Raw genomic sequence first — 14,975 nt, 5'->3', positions numbered from 1 at the left:
CGATAAGTAAATATGAAATCATAATTATTCAATTTCAAAATTGTGCACAGGCGAAACATTTTTTTCTCTCGATAAGAATGATTTAAATATAACGTTGTGTTTCTAAATAATTTATGAATTCGTTACTATTCTATTTGTTTGGAAGGAATGCAGTTATTTACCTCCTCAAGAAGCTGTTTCATGTACCCTTCTGAAACTATTTTAATAGTTCCATCCATTAGGAATCTTCTAATCTGTGGTATATTTTCTTTTATTCCACTTTTTATTTTCAAAGACGAAAATAGCTTGTTTTTTCTCCTTGAAAATACAATCCGTAAGAATGGCAGTGGATTTGAGATATCCTTGGTTAGACCAAAGGAAGTCCAAACATGTTCAAAATTAAATGCCTCTATAACTTGCACGGGAATTTGAGGTGAAGAAAGAAAGGTTTGGCTGGCGATATATTGTAAGCCGGGTCAACTTTTGCCTAACTCAATTTTTTTTTGTATCTTCTGGGAAATAACAAAATGATTAATATTTTTAAACCCTTGCAGAGGGTATTATGATTTCAGTCAGAAGTTTGCAACGCAGTGAAGGAGACGTTTCCGACCCCATAAAGTATATATATTCTTGATCATTTTTCTATTTCATTATCTATTTTTAAATATTTCCGAATTTCGATTTTTATTTTAAAAAGATCGAACTACTATAACATATAGCTGCCATAGAAACGATCGAAAAATTAACGTGAAATAATAGGAAATTTAATATTTTGGCGATTTATAAATTAATAGAATGATCTGCTTCCTTCCTACTTCCTTTCTTGTTTAAAAAGTTGCATACGCAAATACCTTTCGCAGGCATTACGATAAGCTAATCGAACGCCATTAACGTTCGAACATTGTTGTTTTATATCATTCAGAGCTATTATTATACCCGCTACTCGTAGAGTAAAAGGGTATATTGTATTCGTGCAAAAGTATGTAACAGCTAGAAGGAAGCATTTCCGACCCTATAAAGTATATGTATTCTTGATCAGGGTCACTAGCCGAGACGATATAGCCATGCCCGTCTGTCAGTCTGTCTGTCCGTATGAACGCTGATATCTCGGAAACTATAAAAGCTAGAAGATTGATATTTTGCCTGCAGATTCTAGGAGTTCCTACGCAGCGCACGTTTGTTTCAAAAGGGTGCCACGCCCCCTCTACCGCCCACAGTCGCTTATAAACGCTTTTAAAAATTTCAATATTTCGGAAAATTAAAAATTCAGTTTTATGGTGTTTATCAATACCTATCGAAATGTAGAAGAAATTTTTTAAATCGGACCATTCGTTAAAAAGTTACGGCTGATCAAAGTTTTTATCTCCATCTCATTCGCACTCTTTTTATCTGAGTAACGGGTATCTGATAGTCGGGGCACCCGACTATAGCGTTCTCTCTTGTTTTTAAATATGCCCCTTCCTCGTTTTCATGATTATGTTCAATTAATTTTGTAGGCAGTTCGCTGGTACCATTTCCAAAAGATTTAACTGAACGCGGCATGTTTTTTTCGGCATTGTAGTTTTTATACCCTTGCAGAGGGTATTATGATTTCAGTCAGAAGTTCGCAACGCAGTGAAGGAGACGTTTCCGACCTCATAAAGTATATATATTTTTGATCAGCATCACTGTCACTGTCACAGTCGGAACGAGCCGAATCGAACAACTATATCATATAGCTCCCATAGGAATAATCGGGAACAAAAATGTAAAAAATATTATATTTTGGGTGTTTTTAAACATATAACCTCTTACTTTTGGAAATACCATTTTTTATCCAATTCTGAATTTCGAAAAAAATTATATCGAAATCGGACGACTATATCATATAGCTGCCATAGGAACGATCGGAAAATTAATGGAAATATAATAGGAAATAAATTATTGCTTCGTTCGTTTTTATTGTATTATCTTCTACTCCAGGATATAACTCTTTTTAAATATTTTCGAATTTCTATTTTAATTTTATCAAAATCGAACTACTATATCACTAATGTGCATTTTGTTCTATCGAAAATTTGCCATTCGTGAAAGAAAAAAATTTGCCGCTCAATTATTTTTAAAGTTATGAGATGATTATTGATTATAATCAATAATTATTGATTAGTAGCAGAACACCCCCACTAAAGTTCAAAATTTCCAAAATCTTTTTTAATGGGAATTTGGGGGATGGAAATTTGACCGCGGGAATTAAGGCCGCGGAGAATTTTCTTCGGCGGCCTAAATTCAGTTACTAAAATAAATTATGGCCGCGATAATAAAGTGAATTAAGGACGCGCGTCCTTATTTCATTTTAGTATCGCGGCCATAATTCATTTTAGAAAACAAATTTATTATTTAGAGCTCTTCTGTTTTTTTTTTTTTTTGAAAATTAATATTAAGTAGGTATAAATATGTTATAAGAAAAGTTAGGAATTTGTCTTCATACAAAAATTTTCCACAGGACCGTTGCAGTAGGGACACTTTAGTTTTGGCCTGTTATCTTCGCCTAATTTACGCTCTTCAAACTTGGCCAGCTTTTCCACAAAATTCGAATGCCAATTTTCCCAGCATTTTTCACAAATTTCGATATGCCCACATGGTTAAATTGTTACTTGGCTTGGAACATCCATACAAATACAACAAGGCATTAGCTTTAAGGCTGAGAATACATTCGCCATCTTTGTATCGTCATCAGAAAAGTCGAAATTTTCGTTTTCAGGTCCATAGTTATCAGTAAAAAAATCGTCCATTCCTTTGCATATTTGTGATTTCGGATACGACAAGCGACTTAAAAATATGGATGCAGTAATTTTTCCCCTGTCTAGCTCTTCGCTTGCATTAGCAATTTTTTCAGCGCGATCCTAAAAAAAAATGTGAATTGAGCAATTGTATTTAAATGTGAAACATTAAAAAATACCTTATAACCACGTTTTTTTTGTGGTGCAGTTAAGCCACCACTTTTTAGCAGCAAGTCAAACTCTCGGGATTTTGTAAACTCATAGGATAAAAGGTACCCAATAAACTTAAAAAAATGTCCGTGTTTCATTCATCTTTTTCCCAGCACTCCATTCTGGGCCTCAAGCGATCCTGTTGTTCTTGTGGACAATTTAAAGACAGAAATATTTTCCGGTCCCTCCTTAGATTCAAGAAAAATTTATTAAATTTAACAATTTCAAAAAAAGGAAGGGAAATACCTTTTGAATCCATTGCTTTTCAAAGTATTTGAGAAAGTTATGAAAATCTTTATCATAACCCGCCTCTGATTTTACCATTTCAAAGCAGGGAATTATCTCCGAAGCTGGTAATAATGGAAGGCATAACAATTTATAATATGCGACTTTAATGTTTGCATTAGTTTTTATAAGGTGCGGAAGATTCATTAACTGACTCGCTTTGCGTTTAGCCGCCTGACAAAAATGAAACCAAAATCTTACGATTTAATACTGGGATAAACTTGACGAAAAGCACTTCGCATTGCTATTTCATAGTCAGTCATCACCGAATTCCCACTCATTTGAAAGATTTCCTTCAATGTTTGGAATAAATGAAGATAGCACTTTTCCGATTTTCTTGACATCAACACATAAATAAATGGTAGGGGAGAGGTCTGTAGGTTGAGACACCTTTTGTTTTTAGTCTCCCATTTGGACATTCGCTTATGAAACTTCACGTGTTAGGTACCGATCGAAAGCTTAGTCTTTTAGCTGTAAAAAGTGAAAAGTGCCAAAAAATGACAATTTGAAAAAGAGGTGTGTAGGTTGAGACACTTTTTAGAACCATAAAATAATTATGTAAGCATTAATATCTTTAGCAAAACTATTTATTCATGGAAAAATAATGGTTTTTAAATTACGTTTTTTGAAGTTCTTTTTCTTTCTTAATTTTTAGTTTGGCTTCTTTTTCTTGTGCCAATTTTTCTTTTTTTTCCTGTCGTTTTGTGGCATTGTTTTCTTTTTTAATCTTAGCCTCAATGCGTTGGGCTTTCTTAGCCTTGAGATCCTTTCGGTTTTGACTGTTTGTCAAAATTGTGCTTTGTAAAGGCTTGCGCCCACGATTTGATTTCTTTTGCGGTGATGTTGATTTCTGCAGTGGTCCGATACTGTCAATCATTGTCGTCAAAGTGCTGTTCCGAGCAGCTTTTGAAGTGGATGTCTTTTCAAAGCCACAAAAAATTTCTTCAAAGCCACAAAAACCTTAAAAGGGAAAAAAACTTAGTGCAATAAAATGTGGTGATTGTGAAGCTTATTACCATTTTTGGAGTTGAATATCTAGCAACTTCCTTTAGAGCATCAATAATTTGCATGTCTGTTAGACTACCAATCCCAGTAACAAATTTGTCCAGCTTTGAAATATATCGTGCTAAACTAGCATGCGGTATCTCACTGTCTCTGGCAGCCTTACGAATAGACACTTTTTCAAGTTTAACAGCTTTTACAGCTCGTAGCAAAACATTGAAGTCTTTTACGCCGTGGTCTGTTTTCCTCTGATGTCTTGTTGTCATTTTGTTCCAAACTATATCCGAATTACACCAAACACAACATTTTTAAGCAAAAGGCATTAAACTTTACGTACCGCCACTTTTTGTCAACTTGCCGTACTGCAGAACTGTATTTTTGGCGCAATTATATCGGGGAATTCATATCGATGGCTAACTATCGTTTGAATTATCGATATATCGTAGTTTTACATAGTATTATTTATTGTTTACAACTTGCATGTAATAGTCTAGTCACACTATGTGGGGTAACCTATCGAGTGAGCCAATAACCCCATTACTCCATAAAAGTGTTTCCACATGGTTAACCCTATTTTTCGGGTTATGTCAGTTAGCCTTTGTTTTGATATTCATTTGTGACAAAATTCAGAGGAAAATTTTAAAATATGGATAAAAAAGATATTGAAGCGTTGCTGATTGCTGTGGCTGACCATTATGATAAAACAATGGTAAGGCTGATGAGCTTAGCAGGAATGTCCATTGAATCCTTCCGGAACTTTAGAAGTCGTCCATCTCGGAGTGTTTGGACCTTGGTAATAAATTAATTAGTTTTCGCAGACATCTTGTTAATTTTTATTTAAACCAGCCACGATTTGGAACCTTTTGGGAGCAGGATGTACCCAATAATTCGGAAGAGTTCTTCAAGGAACATTTTCGCTTGGAAAAAAGAACTTTTGATACCCTAGTGGAACGCCTCCCAAACCTCCGAAAGAAGGACACGCCATTTCGTATGGCAATTCCTTTGGAAAAGAGAATAGCGATAGCCTTGTACACTCTTGGGTCCTCTGCTGAGTACCGTACGATAGCGTGTTTGTTTGGTGTGTCCAAGCCGATAGTGTGTCGAATTCTTCATGAGTTTACGCGGGAAGTTATTGTTAAACTTGCTCCGGAGTATCTTCCGCCTGTCTTTTTAACCCAGGAGGCCATTTTAGAAAACGTAAAGGGTTTTGAGGACATGGGTTTTCCACAATGCTTTGGAGCAATTGGCAAGTGCATATTGAAACTGTCGATTATATATACTTATACAAAAACTATTCCTAATAGATGGCTGCCACATCGAAGTGCGACCTCATGCTAAGGACGCTGTGGACTACCATAATTACAAGGGTTGGTATTCAACCGTGCTTTTTGCTATGGTCGACTATCGCTATAGATTTTCCTACATAAGCGTCGGCAGTCCGGGTCGGTGCCACGACTCAAAGATATTTGAGAATTCAAATCTTAAGCGGATTATCGAAGAGTCTGAGTTAATGGATGAACATTCCAGAATAATTAATGATGTCGAAGTCCCTGTGCTTATTTTGGGAGATTCGGCATTTCGTTTTTCGAAGAATCTTATGAAACCCTATCCGTTTTCCGTAGAAGCCAACGAGGAACAGAAGGCTTTCAATTACAACCTGTCAAAGACTAGAAGAGTAGTGGAGAATGCTTTTGGCCACCTCAAGGCACGATTTCGAAGGATCGGAAAAGGACTAGACAACAGAGTTGAAAAATCTTCCCAAATTATATCCTGTTGCTGCATCCTGCACAACTTCTGTATCGCCCACAACAGCTTTGTGCCAGAGTCATGGCAGCAAGACGCTGAATTAGTCCAAAGACAGGATACTCCGGAGCACGAGCTTTGGCTAGGAAATACAAATGAAAGAGCAGAAACGATACGAAGAGCCCTTGCAATGGAATTCTTAAATCGTAATGCCTAATTGCCTAATTGCTTGGATAAATAAAAAATTACTAAAAGAAATACTATTTTAATTTATTTATTTGGTATTAATCTTCGTCCGAGGCACGCGTCTGTAGTAAGCCCAGCACCTTGCGATGAAAATCGGCAGATTCTTTGGCAATTTCTTCCATTACTTCCAGCTTCCTTTTTTCAATTTGAAGGAATTCATCGTCCTTACTGGTTTTGCGACGCTTTGCCTGGGAGCCCGAGGGGCCATCAAAGTTAGCGGCAGTGGTCTCGTCCATTTCGTCGCCTTGCCCATCGCTGCCAAAGCTTGAGAAGTCTGCAAAAATATCAATTTATTGGTATATTTGAGTAATTCTTATGTTTACTGCGGTATGCGTTACCTGTGCTATCAGTTGGGTGCACATCCACTGCTCGCGACCCTTGCATCAGGATAGCCACCCGCTCGAAATACTCCCATGTTGAGGGGGTACCCCCCGAAGGTCCAACCTTCGCCAGTTCGACTCTGAAAGCAGGTCGAAGAACAAAAATGTTAATTTATGTTATGTGTATCCCTATTTAAAGTTACATACCTGTATTTTTTCTTAATGTTTTCCATTTTTTGTTTTACCTCCACATGTGAGGGGCCGAATTCCTTAAGGCTGTTGGCCATCTCCTTGTATATGTGCGTGTTCTTTCGCACACCACGAAAACCATCCATGTTATCTTGCCATAGATCGAAGAGAGTTAGCACGGCCTCATTCGACCACACAAATCGGGATCCTAATAATAATAAAGGCTTTAAACTAATTAATAAAATAATTAAATATATTTTCTTACCTTTTTGTGTCGACATGGTAATCAGAACAGCTTTGCTTAAATTTTTCACTAGGGATGAACCGTCAACGATAGGAAAACAAATACGAAATATACCAAATATACCAAAGACCCTAAATGTACCCTACTTTTTCCCTGCTCTAGTTGCCTATACAAAAACTATGTAAAAACAAGAAAGGAAGCTACCTTCGGCCAGCCGAAGCTTATATACCCTTGTAGATAAAAGAATACTCACTCGGTGCAGTTCCAGGGATTCCAGATTCAGCGTTTCGATTTATTTCAATTTTGTTTTTAAGTAGTCAAGAATCAAAACGCCTACTTCCTACAAAGTTACAATGAATTTTCTTATATTTGTTTGGGAGCCTTAAGATATAGTGGTCCGATCCGGCTGGCTCCGACATATGTACTACCTGCAATAGAAAGAAGACCTTCGGGAAAGTTTCATCGCGATAGCTTTAAAACTGAGAGACTAGTTCGCATAGAAACGGACAGACGGACAGACGGACAGACGGACAGACGGACAGACGGACAGACGGACAGACGGACATGGCTAGATAGACTCGGCTATTGGTGCTGATCAAGAATATATATACTTTATGTGGTCGGAAACGTCTCCTTCACTGCGTTGCAAACATCTGACTGAAATTATAATACCCTCTACAAGGGTATAAAAACAGGGTTTTGTCAATAACCCCATAACTCCATAACTCCATAACTCCACCCTAGTGGAAATAGGCCTTAAAATTACAAGCATTTTCTAAGCTTAAGATGACTCTAAGATCAGTTAAATTAGCAGACGCGGGTGTCTCAACTTACACGCTCAAAGTGTCTCAACTTACACAAAATGGGATGTTTCGGGAAAAAATTAATAACTTTTTTCTGACTGTCAAATTGAGCTAATTCTTTTTTTAATTTGTTAACACTTTAATTATTAATGTTTTAAACCTCTTACCAAGTTAGTTTTAGCACGTTATTAATTTTTAATAGATTTTTAAAAACAGTGGACAACAACTTTTTTGGTGCAAAATGGTACACGACTCTCACAGCTTAAATCTGGCTAGAGCCTGGCTTATAATGTTTTCCCCAAAAGTTTAGTCACTGAAAAGGACTACAAAAAAAAAAATAAAAATAATAAATTTTTTTAGTGGAAAAGTTTTGAGAAAATTGAGTGTCTCAACTTACAGACCGTCTCAACCTACAGACCTCTCCCCTATAGCCTATAAGAAATGTATTTACAATTGATTAAAAAATAGTTGACTTATTATAAATCTGTATGAATACCTGGTCACAGAAGGCCACATAAATTATAAGAAACTGATAGAACTCTCCAAAAGGGTATATTTTAAATGTTGCGTCCATTAGAAAATTACGGTTGATCTCCGGAATATTTTTTCGGATGTTATTCATTATATGATCAGAAGCAAAATAACTGTACGAAAAATCAGCACATTCATATGATCCTTTGTAAAACTCGAAAGATGAATTTTTATGTTTGGTATAGCTATAATTTTCCAAGACAGTCTTATTTTTATAAGCCATTATCACCTCATTCACATTTTTTGGAGGCTTAGGCATATTTGCATTTCTGATCTGTAGTAGATTTCGACGATGTTTGTTAAAGTTCAAATCAGAATCTTGCTGTCTTCGATGGTAAAATAGATCAGTTTTATTAAGTTAATTTTTTATGTATTATGTACAACTTACTTTAAAACGGCAGCATCGAAAATTTCTCTAACTTCAGAAATTTGCGAAGTAGTCTGTGAGCTGGTAACTTTTTCACAGTCGCCCTTTACTTGGGCGAGGAGTTTTTGGTCCTTGATTTCCGATTCTCGGTTTCCATGATTATGTTCCACAAAGGGCTCGCAGTAAAAGCATTTTTCGCCTTTGACATAGACGCGTGCCTTACAAGATTTCAATTGACAAGTATATGCAATCGAACCATTTACCAAAACTTTATTCCGAACATAAAGTTGGTGCTCCGTGATCGAATGCAACACTTTTTTGTCTCGTCTTTTTCCAGGAATCTTTTCAAATTCGCAGAATTTGCGATCGCTGCCTGAGGCCTCATTAGAGGATTCAGATGCTGTTTTAGGGTCATACATCATGTAGAGAGTATAAGTATTACAGCAAGTTTTGAACGGTTAGAACAGATATTTTTATAGTTATTTTTTAAAACTGATATTTTGACGGAACTTCCGCAACTATGTCTTTTTTGCAGTTATGGCGTTGGTGTTACCATGTTTTAAAAATAAGTGTTGGAAAGTTTGCTTGAAAAATTATTTGGCAAATCAATATAATGGCCCATCTACACTAGCACGAGCTTATATGGTTTTTGGACGCTTCCATGCACCTTCAAAATAAAAATTCATTGTATTTTTAGTTGCTGGCAGTGTTGGGATAGGTACTTCTTTTACCTAAACAAGGTGCAAGTTGTATGTACGTCAAAATAGCGTCGACCAGTTAGCAACGAAAGTGGAACGGTGGAATGTGGAACACTGGGGCCATTTTTATACCCTTGAAGAGGGTATTATAATTTTGGTCAGAAGTTTGTAACGCAGTGAAGGAGACGTTTCCGACCCCATAAAGTATATATATTCTTGATCAGGATCAATAGGGGAGTCGATATAGCTATGTCCGTCTGTCCGTCTGTCCGTCTGTATGTCTGTTTCAATACCGTTTGCGAGCTCAGTTTAAAAGCTAGCGCCTTGAAACTTTCACAGTCGTCCTAAAACATGTGTACGCAGATCAAGTTTGAAAGCCGACCCGATCGGACGTCTATATCCTATAGCTCCCATAGGAACAATCGGATATCGATTTCACAAAATGAAGATATTTCGCTCAGTGTAAGAGCTATTGACAAGAATCTTTCCAAATCGTATTTTTTTGTGCGTACCTTGATCAGGGTAAAAGCGCGTGCCGTCGGTACAATAGGGTGAAATCGATCAAAATTTGACGTTTTTCAGGATATTTCGCGCAAAATATTAGCTATTCCCATGAAACTTTCCAAATCGTATTTTTTTGTGCGTACCTTCATTAGGGTAAACGCGCGTGCCGATCGGGCGTCTATATCCTATAGCTCCAATAGGAACAATAGGGTGAAAAATTTTAAAATTTTATTTTTTCAATTATAAAATATTTTGTTGTTTATTAATGCATGTTGCTAGTCTAGTCAAGTTTTAATTCGTAAAATCTGCAAGGGTATTAAAACTTCGGCTTGCCGAAGTTAGCTTCCGTCCTCGTTAATTTTTAATTTTCTCGCTATTTGGGGGCTGAATTGAAAAATGTTTGATGCAAAATTGTTTAGAATTAAAATATCTATCGATCTTTATAGGTTGGGGCCAAATCCGAGGTCTGCAAGTTTTTCAAAAATGCATTTAAAAAATTGGGTATCCACCATTTGGTTAACTGCTCCCCTCACAGAGGTTGTGCCAATATGCACGCTAAACCAGGTTATTAGGCGTTAATTCAAGCTTCTTGTCTGAAAGTTTCATCAAAATCAAACCCACAGATTTTGAGTAAAACGCCTAACAGTGAACCAACCTCGGATTTTTCCCATACAAAAAAGGGGGCCAAAAATTAATTTGTCTGGGGCTCCACTCATAGAGGTTGTGCCAACATGCACGGTAAATGGGCAGATTGGGGATCCTCCTAAGAACGTTTTGTGAAAATTTCATGAAAATTAAACCCACAGTTTTCGAGAAAATTGATTTACAGGTGCGGGTTAAATGGTCAAATTTTGAAATTGGCCGCTTCCCGCTGACTGCGCCAGCGAGACCACCTTACAGCCATGACATCAACCATGTTAATATCCATACATTTTCTATGCAAACTTTAAGTAATCAATACAGCTCTCACAGAGGTTGTGCCAACTTGCACGGTATATCAGTAGAAGGGGCATCATTATAAGTAATTTCTTTCTTAATTTCAACGAAATCAAACCCACAGATTTCGAGAAATTCAAGTAATTAAAACTAGGGTTTTCACACTATCCAGCCAGCGAGATAGCGTGCGAAGCCATGACATAAACCAAAATCTAGGTATTTATATCGGCAAGTACGACCTACAACACTTAATTTAACCATGTGGCAACTCTTGTATTTCGCGGTAATTTGCAAAAATTTCAGTTGTGCAGTGCATAGCAGATAATCAAGATGGCTCGTCAGATTTCAATGGTAAAATGCGTAAGAATTCTCTAAGCTAATACATATATAATATTATATACTAATTATTTAATCTGTTTTTCAGTCAATAACCAATTTTATTGTGGGGGATCCCCCAGCCCCTGAAGAGGATCAACGAAGCCGCAGCCTACGTGACGACAGCGACGTGGACAGCGACAAGCCGCCAGCTCGGCGCCGGCGGCGCCATCACGCTGCGGATAGCGACAACGAACAACGTCGTCCTCGACGTCGCAGGCGCCCAAATCGCCCGAATCGGCTGGAGTTGGAAGGCGGCGATGGAGGTTTCGACGAAGAAGCTGGCGCCCAACAAGCTGGCGGCCAAGAAGCAGGCGCCCAAGAAGGTGGCGCCCAAGACTGTGGCGGCCAAGAAGCTGCCAATGAAGAGTAACTGATCACTTTTTCAAATATATAATACACATATCAATGAATAAATGGAATCAAGTGTCATTTAAGTATCATCTAATTTTTATAGCCGATACTATCGGCTAATATATCGGTGGCAAGGGGGGGGGATTCCTGGAAACTTATTAAAAAGGCGTTTTGCGGTGTTCACCGTACCTCCGCCAAATATGATCGGATTTCCATTTTGTTTTAACATTTCGCTTAAGAATCTTGCAAAGTCAAAAATGGTTTTCAAGTCAATTGTTTTTAATAGTTTTCCTTCTTCGCAAAGACAATACTTTCGTTGGCGTTGTTATTTCTCCTAGTTTCTGGTGTTATTGTCCGCGCATCTGCGCACCCTTTGTCCTGGTAGCGACATCCGTCCTCCTAGTAGCGATAGTAGTTGGGCTTAAAAGGACCCGCCTTTAATTCAAGTCATTTAAATTGGGCTTTCCACGCGGTCACGCCATCCAACCAGTATTTATATCGATATATCGGCAAGTACGACCCACAACACTAAATTTAACCAACCTGGCACCTTTTTGGCGCCTAATATCGAAAATAAATATATTTTTATAGAGAATTTTCAATTAATATGTATGCATCCCATAATTGGACTTGCCCTCCTGATCATTTTAATGTTTAATTCATTCAAATCGATCCTGTAGTTTGGTAGAAACTAACAGTTTACTAATTTTGGAAAAATGTAATAATTTTTTTTTGAGCGGTTGTGGAGTTGCCATACTGCAGAAAGCCGCTATCCCCGTTACTTTCGAAGAAGACAGAAGAGAAGTAAACGAAGCTACAACTAAAAACTAAGCTAACTAAAAACAACTAAAAACAATGGAAATCCGATCATATTTGGCGGAGGTACGGTGAACACCGCAAGACGCCTTTTTAATAAGTTTCCAGGAATCCCCCCCCCTTGCCACCGATATATTAGCCGATAGTATCGGCTATAAAAATTAGTAGATGATACTTAAATGACACTTGATTCCATTTATTCATTGATATGTGTATTATATATTTGAAAAAGTGATCAGTTACTCTTCATTGGAAGCTTCTTGGCCGCCACCTTCTTGGGCGCCTGCTTCCTGGCCACCTGCTTCTTGGCCGCCAGCTTGTTGGGCGCCAGCTTCTTCGTCGAAACCTCCATCGCCGCCTTCCAACTCCAGCCGATTCGGGCGATTTGGGCGCCTTGTCGAGGACGACGTTGTTCGTTGTCGCTATCCGCAGCTTGATGGCGCCGCCGGCGCCGAGCTGGCGGCTCGTCGCTGTCCACGTCGCTGTCGTCACGACGGCTGCGGCTTCGTTGATCCTCTTCAGGGGCTGGGGGATCCCCCACAATAAAATTGGTTATTGACTGAAAAACAGATTAAATAATTAGTATATAATATTATATATGTATTAGCTTAGAGAATTCTTACGCATTTTACCATTGAAATCTGACGAGCCATCTTGATTATCTGCTATGCACTGCACAACTGAAATTTTTGCAAATTACCGCGAAATACAAGAGTTGCCACATGGTTAAATTAAGTGTTGTAGGTCGTACTTGCCGATATAAATACCTAGATTTTGGTTTATGTCATGGCTTCGCACGCTATCTCGCTGGCTGGATAGTGTGAAAACCCTAGTTTTAATTACTTGAATTTCTCGAAATCTGTGGGTTTGATTTCGTTGAAATTAAGAAAGAAATTACTTATAATGATGCCCCTTCTACTGATATACCGTGCAAGTTGGCACAACCTCTGTGAGAGCTGTATTAATTATTTAAAGTTTGCATAGATTGATGGTTTATGTCATGGCTCCGCACGCTGTCTCAGTGTGACCGTGTGGAAAAAAACCATAATTGAAATGACTTGAATTTCTCGAAATCTGTGGGTTTGATTTCGCTGAAATTAAGAAAGAAATTACTTATAATGATGTCATGGCTGTAAGGTGGTCTCGCTGGCGCAGTCAGCGGGAAGCGGCCAATTTCAAAATTTGACCATTTAACCCGCACACTGTAAATCAATTTTCTCGAAAACTGTGGGTTTAATTTTCATGAAATTTTCACAAAACGTTCTTAGGAGGATCCCCAATCTGCCCATTTACCGTGCATGTTGGCACAACCTCTATGAGTGGAGCCCCAGACAAATTAATTTTTGGCCCCCTTTTTTGTATGGGAAAAATCCGAGGTTGGTTCTCTGTTAGGCGTTTTACTCAAAATCTGTGGGTTTGATTTTGATGAAACTTTCAGACAAGAAGCTTGAATTAACGCCTAATAACCTGGTTTAGCGTGCATATTGGCACAACCTCTGTGAGGGGAGCAGTTAACCAAATGGTGGATACCCAATTTTTTAAATGCATTTTTGAAAAACTTGCAGGCCTCGGATTTGGCCTCAACCTATATAGATCGATAGATATTTTAATTCTAAACAATTTTGCATCAAACATTTTTCAATTCAGCCCCCAAATAGCGAGAAAATTAAAAATTAAAAATGGCCCCAGTGTTCCACATTCCACCGTTCCACTTTCGTTGCTAACTGGTCGACGCTATTTTGACGTACATGCAAGTTGTTTCCCAAAATTAACCACCTAGGTACGGCGAAAGATCCACCACATTCTCAATACCTAGGTAATAGTGTGTTTAGACTAGGCGAAAAAAAAATACCAAAAGGAACTATCGGTTTTTACAAGTTTGCTCATTGATTGCTCATTACAGCTTACATATGTATGGCTTGCTCGCAGCTACTGAGAAAAATTGCTTTAATGAATAACCGCATCACCTCGTGTACTTTAGCGCGGCCTAATTTCATCTTTGTGTCACGGTCCTATTTATATTAGAAAATGAAAAAGGACCGCGCGGCCTATTTTCATTTTTGAGACGCGGATCTATTTAACTTTCCAAGAAGAATTAAGACCGCGCGGTCTAGTTTCATTTTTGAGTAGCGGCTTTATTTCAGATTTAAAGAGGTATTAAGACCGCGCGGTCTAATTTAATTTTCTTGCCGCGGCCTTATTTCCCGCGGCCATTTTTCACGGAGCCGGGAATTTGCCGTTATTTTGCCGTAAATTATTCGTGAAAGAAAAAATTTAGTTGCTCTTGCTTTAACATTTTTTTTTTTAAACATAGTTGTTCTGCTAAGTTGATATCAACTATATATACCCAAGACAAAATATTTGATTTTAAATAATTTTTTGTTTTGTTCATTATTTAATATTACATTTTTGTGTAAATCAAGAGTTCCGGCTTCCGGATTTTTTTCGGAATTTGTGTTTTGTTTAAGATGTTATCGTAAACTGTCCAGTTTGTGCTCCTTCTTGAAAACGCCCTATAATTGGCACACACTTTTTATCCTAGTAATCACGGGAGGACCAACAAAATCGATAAACCCTAATAAATTATAAAGATCACCATTTTTTGGGGATCTAA

General features: G+C 37.8%; 3 protein-coding genes across 4 annotated transcripts; 1 reads left to right on the top strand and 2 right to left on the bottom strand.

Annotated features, from left to right (window-relative positions):
- Positions 1–4,815: 4,815 nt before the first annotated feature.
- Positions 4,816–6,228, top strand: LOC108060124 (putative nuclease HARBI1). Of its 2 annotated transcripts, XM_017145711.3 has the most exons (4): positions 4,816–5,028; positions 5,082–5,481; positions 5,540–5,602; positions 5,858–6,228. In XM_017145711.3, the coding sequence occupies exons 1-4, from the start codon at positions 4,882–4,884 to the stop codon at positions 6,193–6,195; spliced, it is 948 nt and encodes a 315-aa protein (XP_017001200.2). In that variant the 5' UTR covers positions 4,816–4,881; the 3' UTR covers positions 6,196–6,228. The 2 variants fall into 2 exon arrangements, with proteins under 2 accessions (XP_017001200.2, XP_044248784.1); XM_044392849.2 differs by having other exon boundaries at positions 4,818–5,028; positions 5,540–6,225.
- An 8-nt stretch (positions 6,229–6,236) lies between these two features.
- LOC138912602 (uncharacterized) lies at positions 6,237–7,133 on the bottom strand. The gene is made up of 4 exons (XM_070213734.1): positions 6,999–7,133; positions 6,752–6,941; positions 6,563–6,684; positions 6,237–6,498 (listed from the first exon to the last, which is right to left on the bottom strand). The coding sequence occupies exons 1-4, from the start codon at positions 7,012–7,014 to the stop codon at positions 6,263–6,265; spliced, it is 564 nt and encodes a 187-aa protein (XP_070069835.1). The 5' UTR covers positions 7,015–7,133; the 3' UTR covers positions 6,237–6,262.
- Positions 7,134–12,536: 5,403 nt separating this feature from the next.
- LOC138912603 (uncharacterized) lies at positions 12,537–13,034 on the bottom strand. Its single transcript, XM_070213735.1, has 2 exons — positions 12,985–13,034; positions 12,537–12,920 (listed from the first exon to the last, which is right to left on the bottom strand). The coding sequence occupies exons 1-2, from the start codon at positions 13,012–13,014 to the stop codon at positions 12,597–12,599; spliced, it is 354 nt and encodes a 117-aa protein (XP_070069836.1). The 5' UTR covers positions 13,015–13,034; the 3' UTR covers positions 12,537–12,596.
- Positions 13,035–14,975: the final 1,941 nt, after the last annotated feature.

The sequence above is a fragment of the Drosophila takahashii genome, chromosome 2R (genome assembly GCF_030179915.1).
Source record: "Drosophila takahashii strain IR98-3 E-12201 chromosome 2R, DtakHiC1v2, whole genome shotgun sequence".
Lineage (NCBI taxonomy): Eukaryota > Metazoa > Arthropoda > Insecta > Diptera > Drosophilidae > Drosophila > Drosophila takahashii.
The sequence above is the reverse complement of the archived record's forward strand: the minus strand, read 5'-3'. Positions and strand labels throughout refer to the sequence as shown.

Bases quoted from the DNA above. Each gene is read 5' to 3' on its own strand.
- LOC138912602 (XM_070213734.1), bottom strand. The intron at 6,685-6,751 runs GTATGTAACTTT...ACCTGCTTTCAG, and splicing joins AACATTAAGAAAAAATACAG to AGTCGAACTGGCGAAGGTTG. The intron at 6,499-6,562 runs GTAACGCATACC...ATATTTTTGCAG, and splicing joins GCACCCAACTGATAGCACAG to ACTTCTCAAGCTTTGGCAGC.
- LOC138912603 (XM_070213735.1), bottom strand. From the start codon at position 13,014: ATGGCTCGTCAGATTTCAATGGTAAAATGC. The intron at 12,921-12,984 runs GTAAGAATTCTC...TCTGTTTTTCAG, and splicing joins AGATTTCAATGGTAAAATGC to TCAATAACCAATTTTATTGT.
- LOC108060124 (XM_044392849.2), top strand. From the start codon at position 4,882: ATGGATAAAAAAGATATTGAAGCGTTGCTGATTGCTGTGGCTGACCAT. The intron at 5,029-5,081 runs GTAATAAATTAA...TATTTAAACCAG, and splicing joins CTCGGAGTGTTTGGACCTTG to CCACGATTTGGAACCTTTTG. The intron at 5,482-5,539 runs GCAAGTGCATAT...TATTCCTAATAG, and splicing joins ACAATGCTTTGGAGCAATTG to ATGGCTGCCACATCGAAGTG.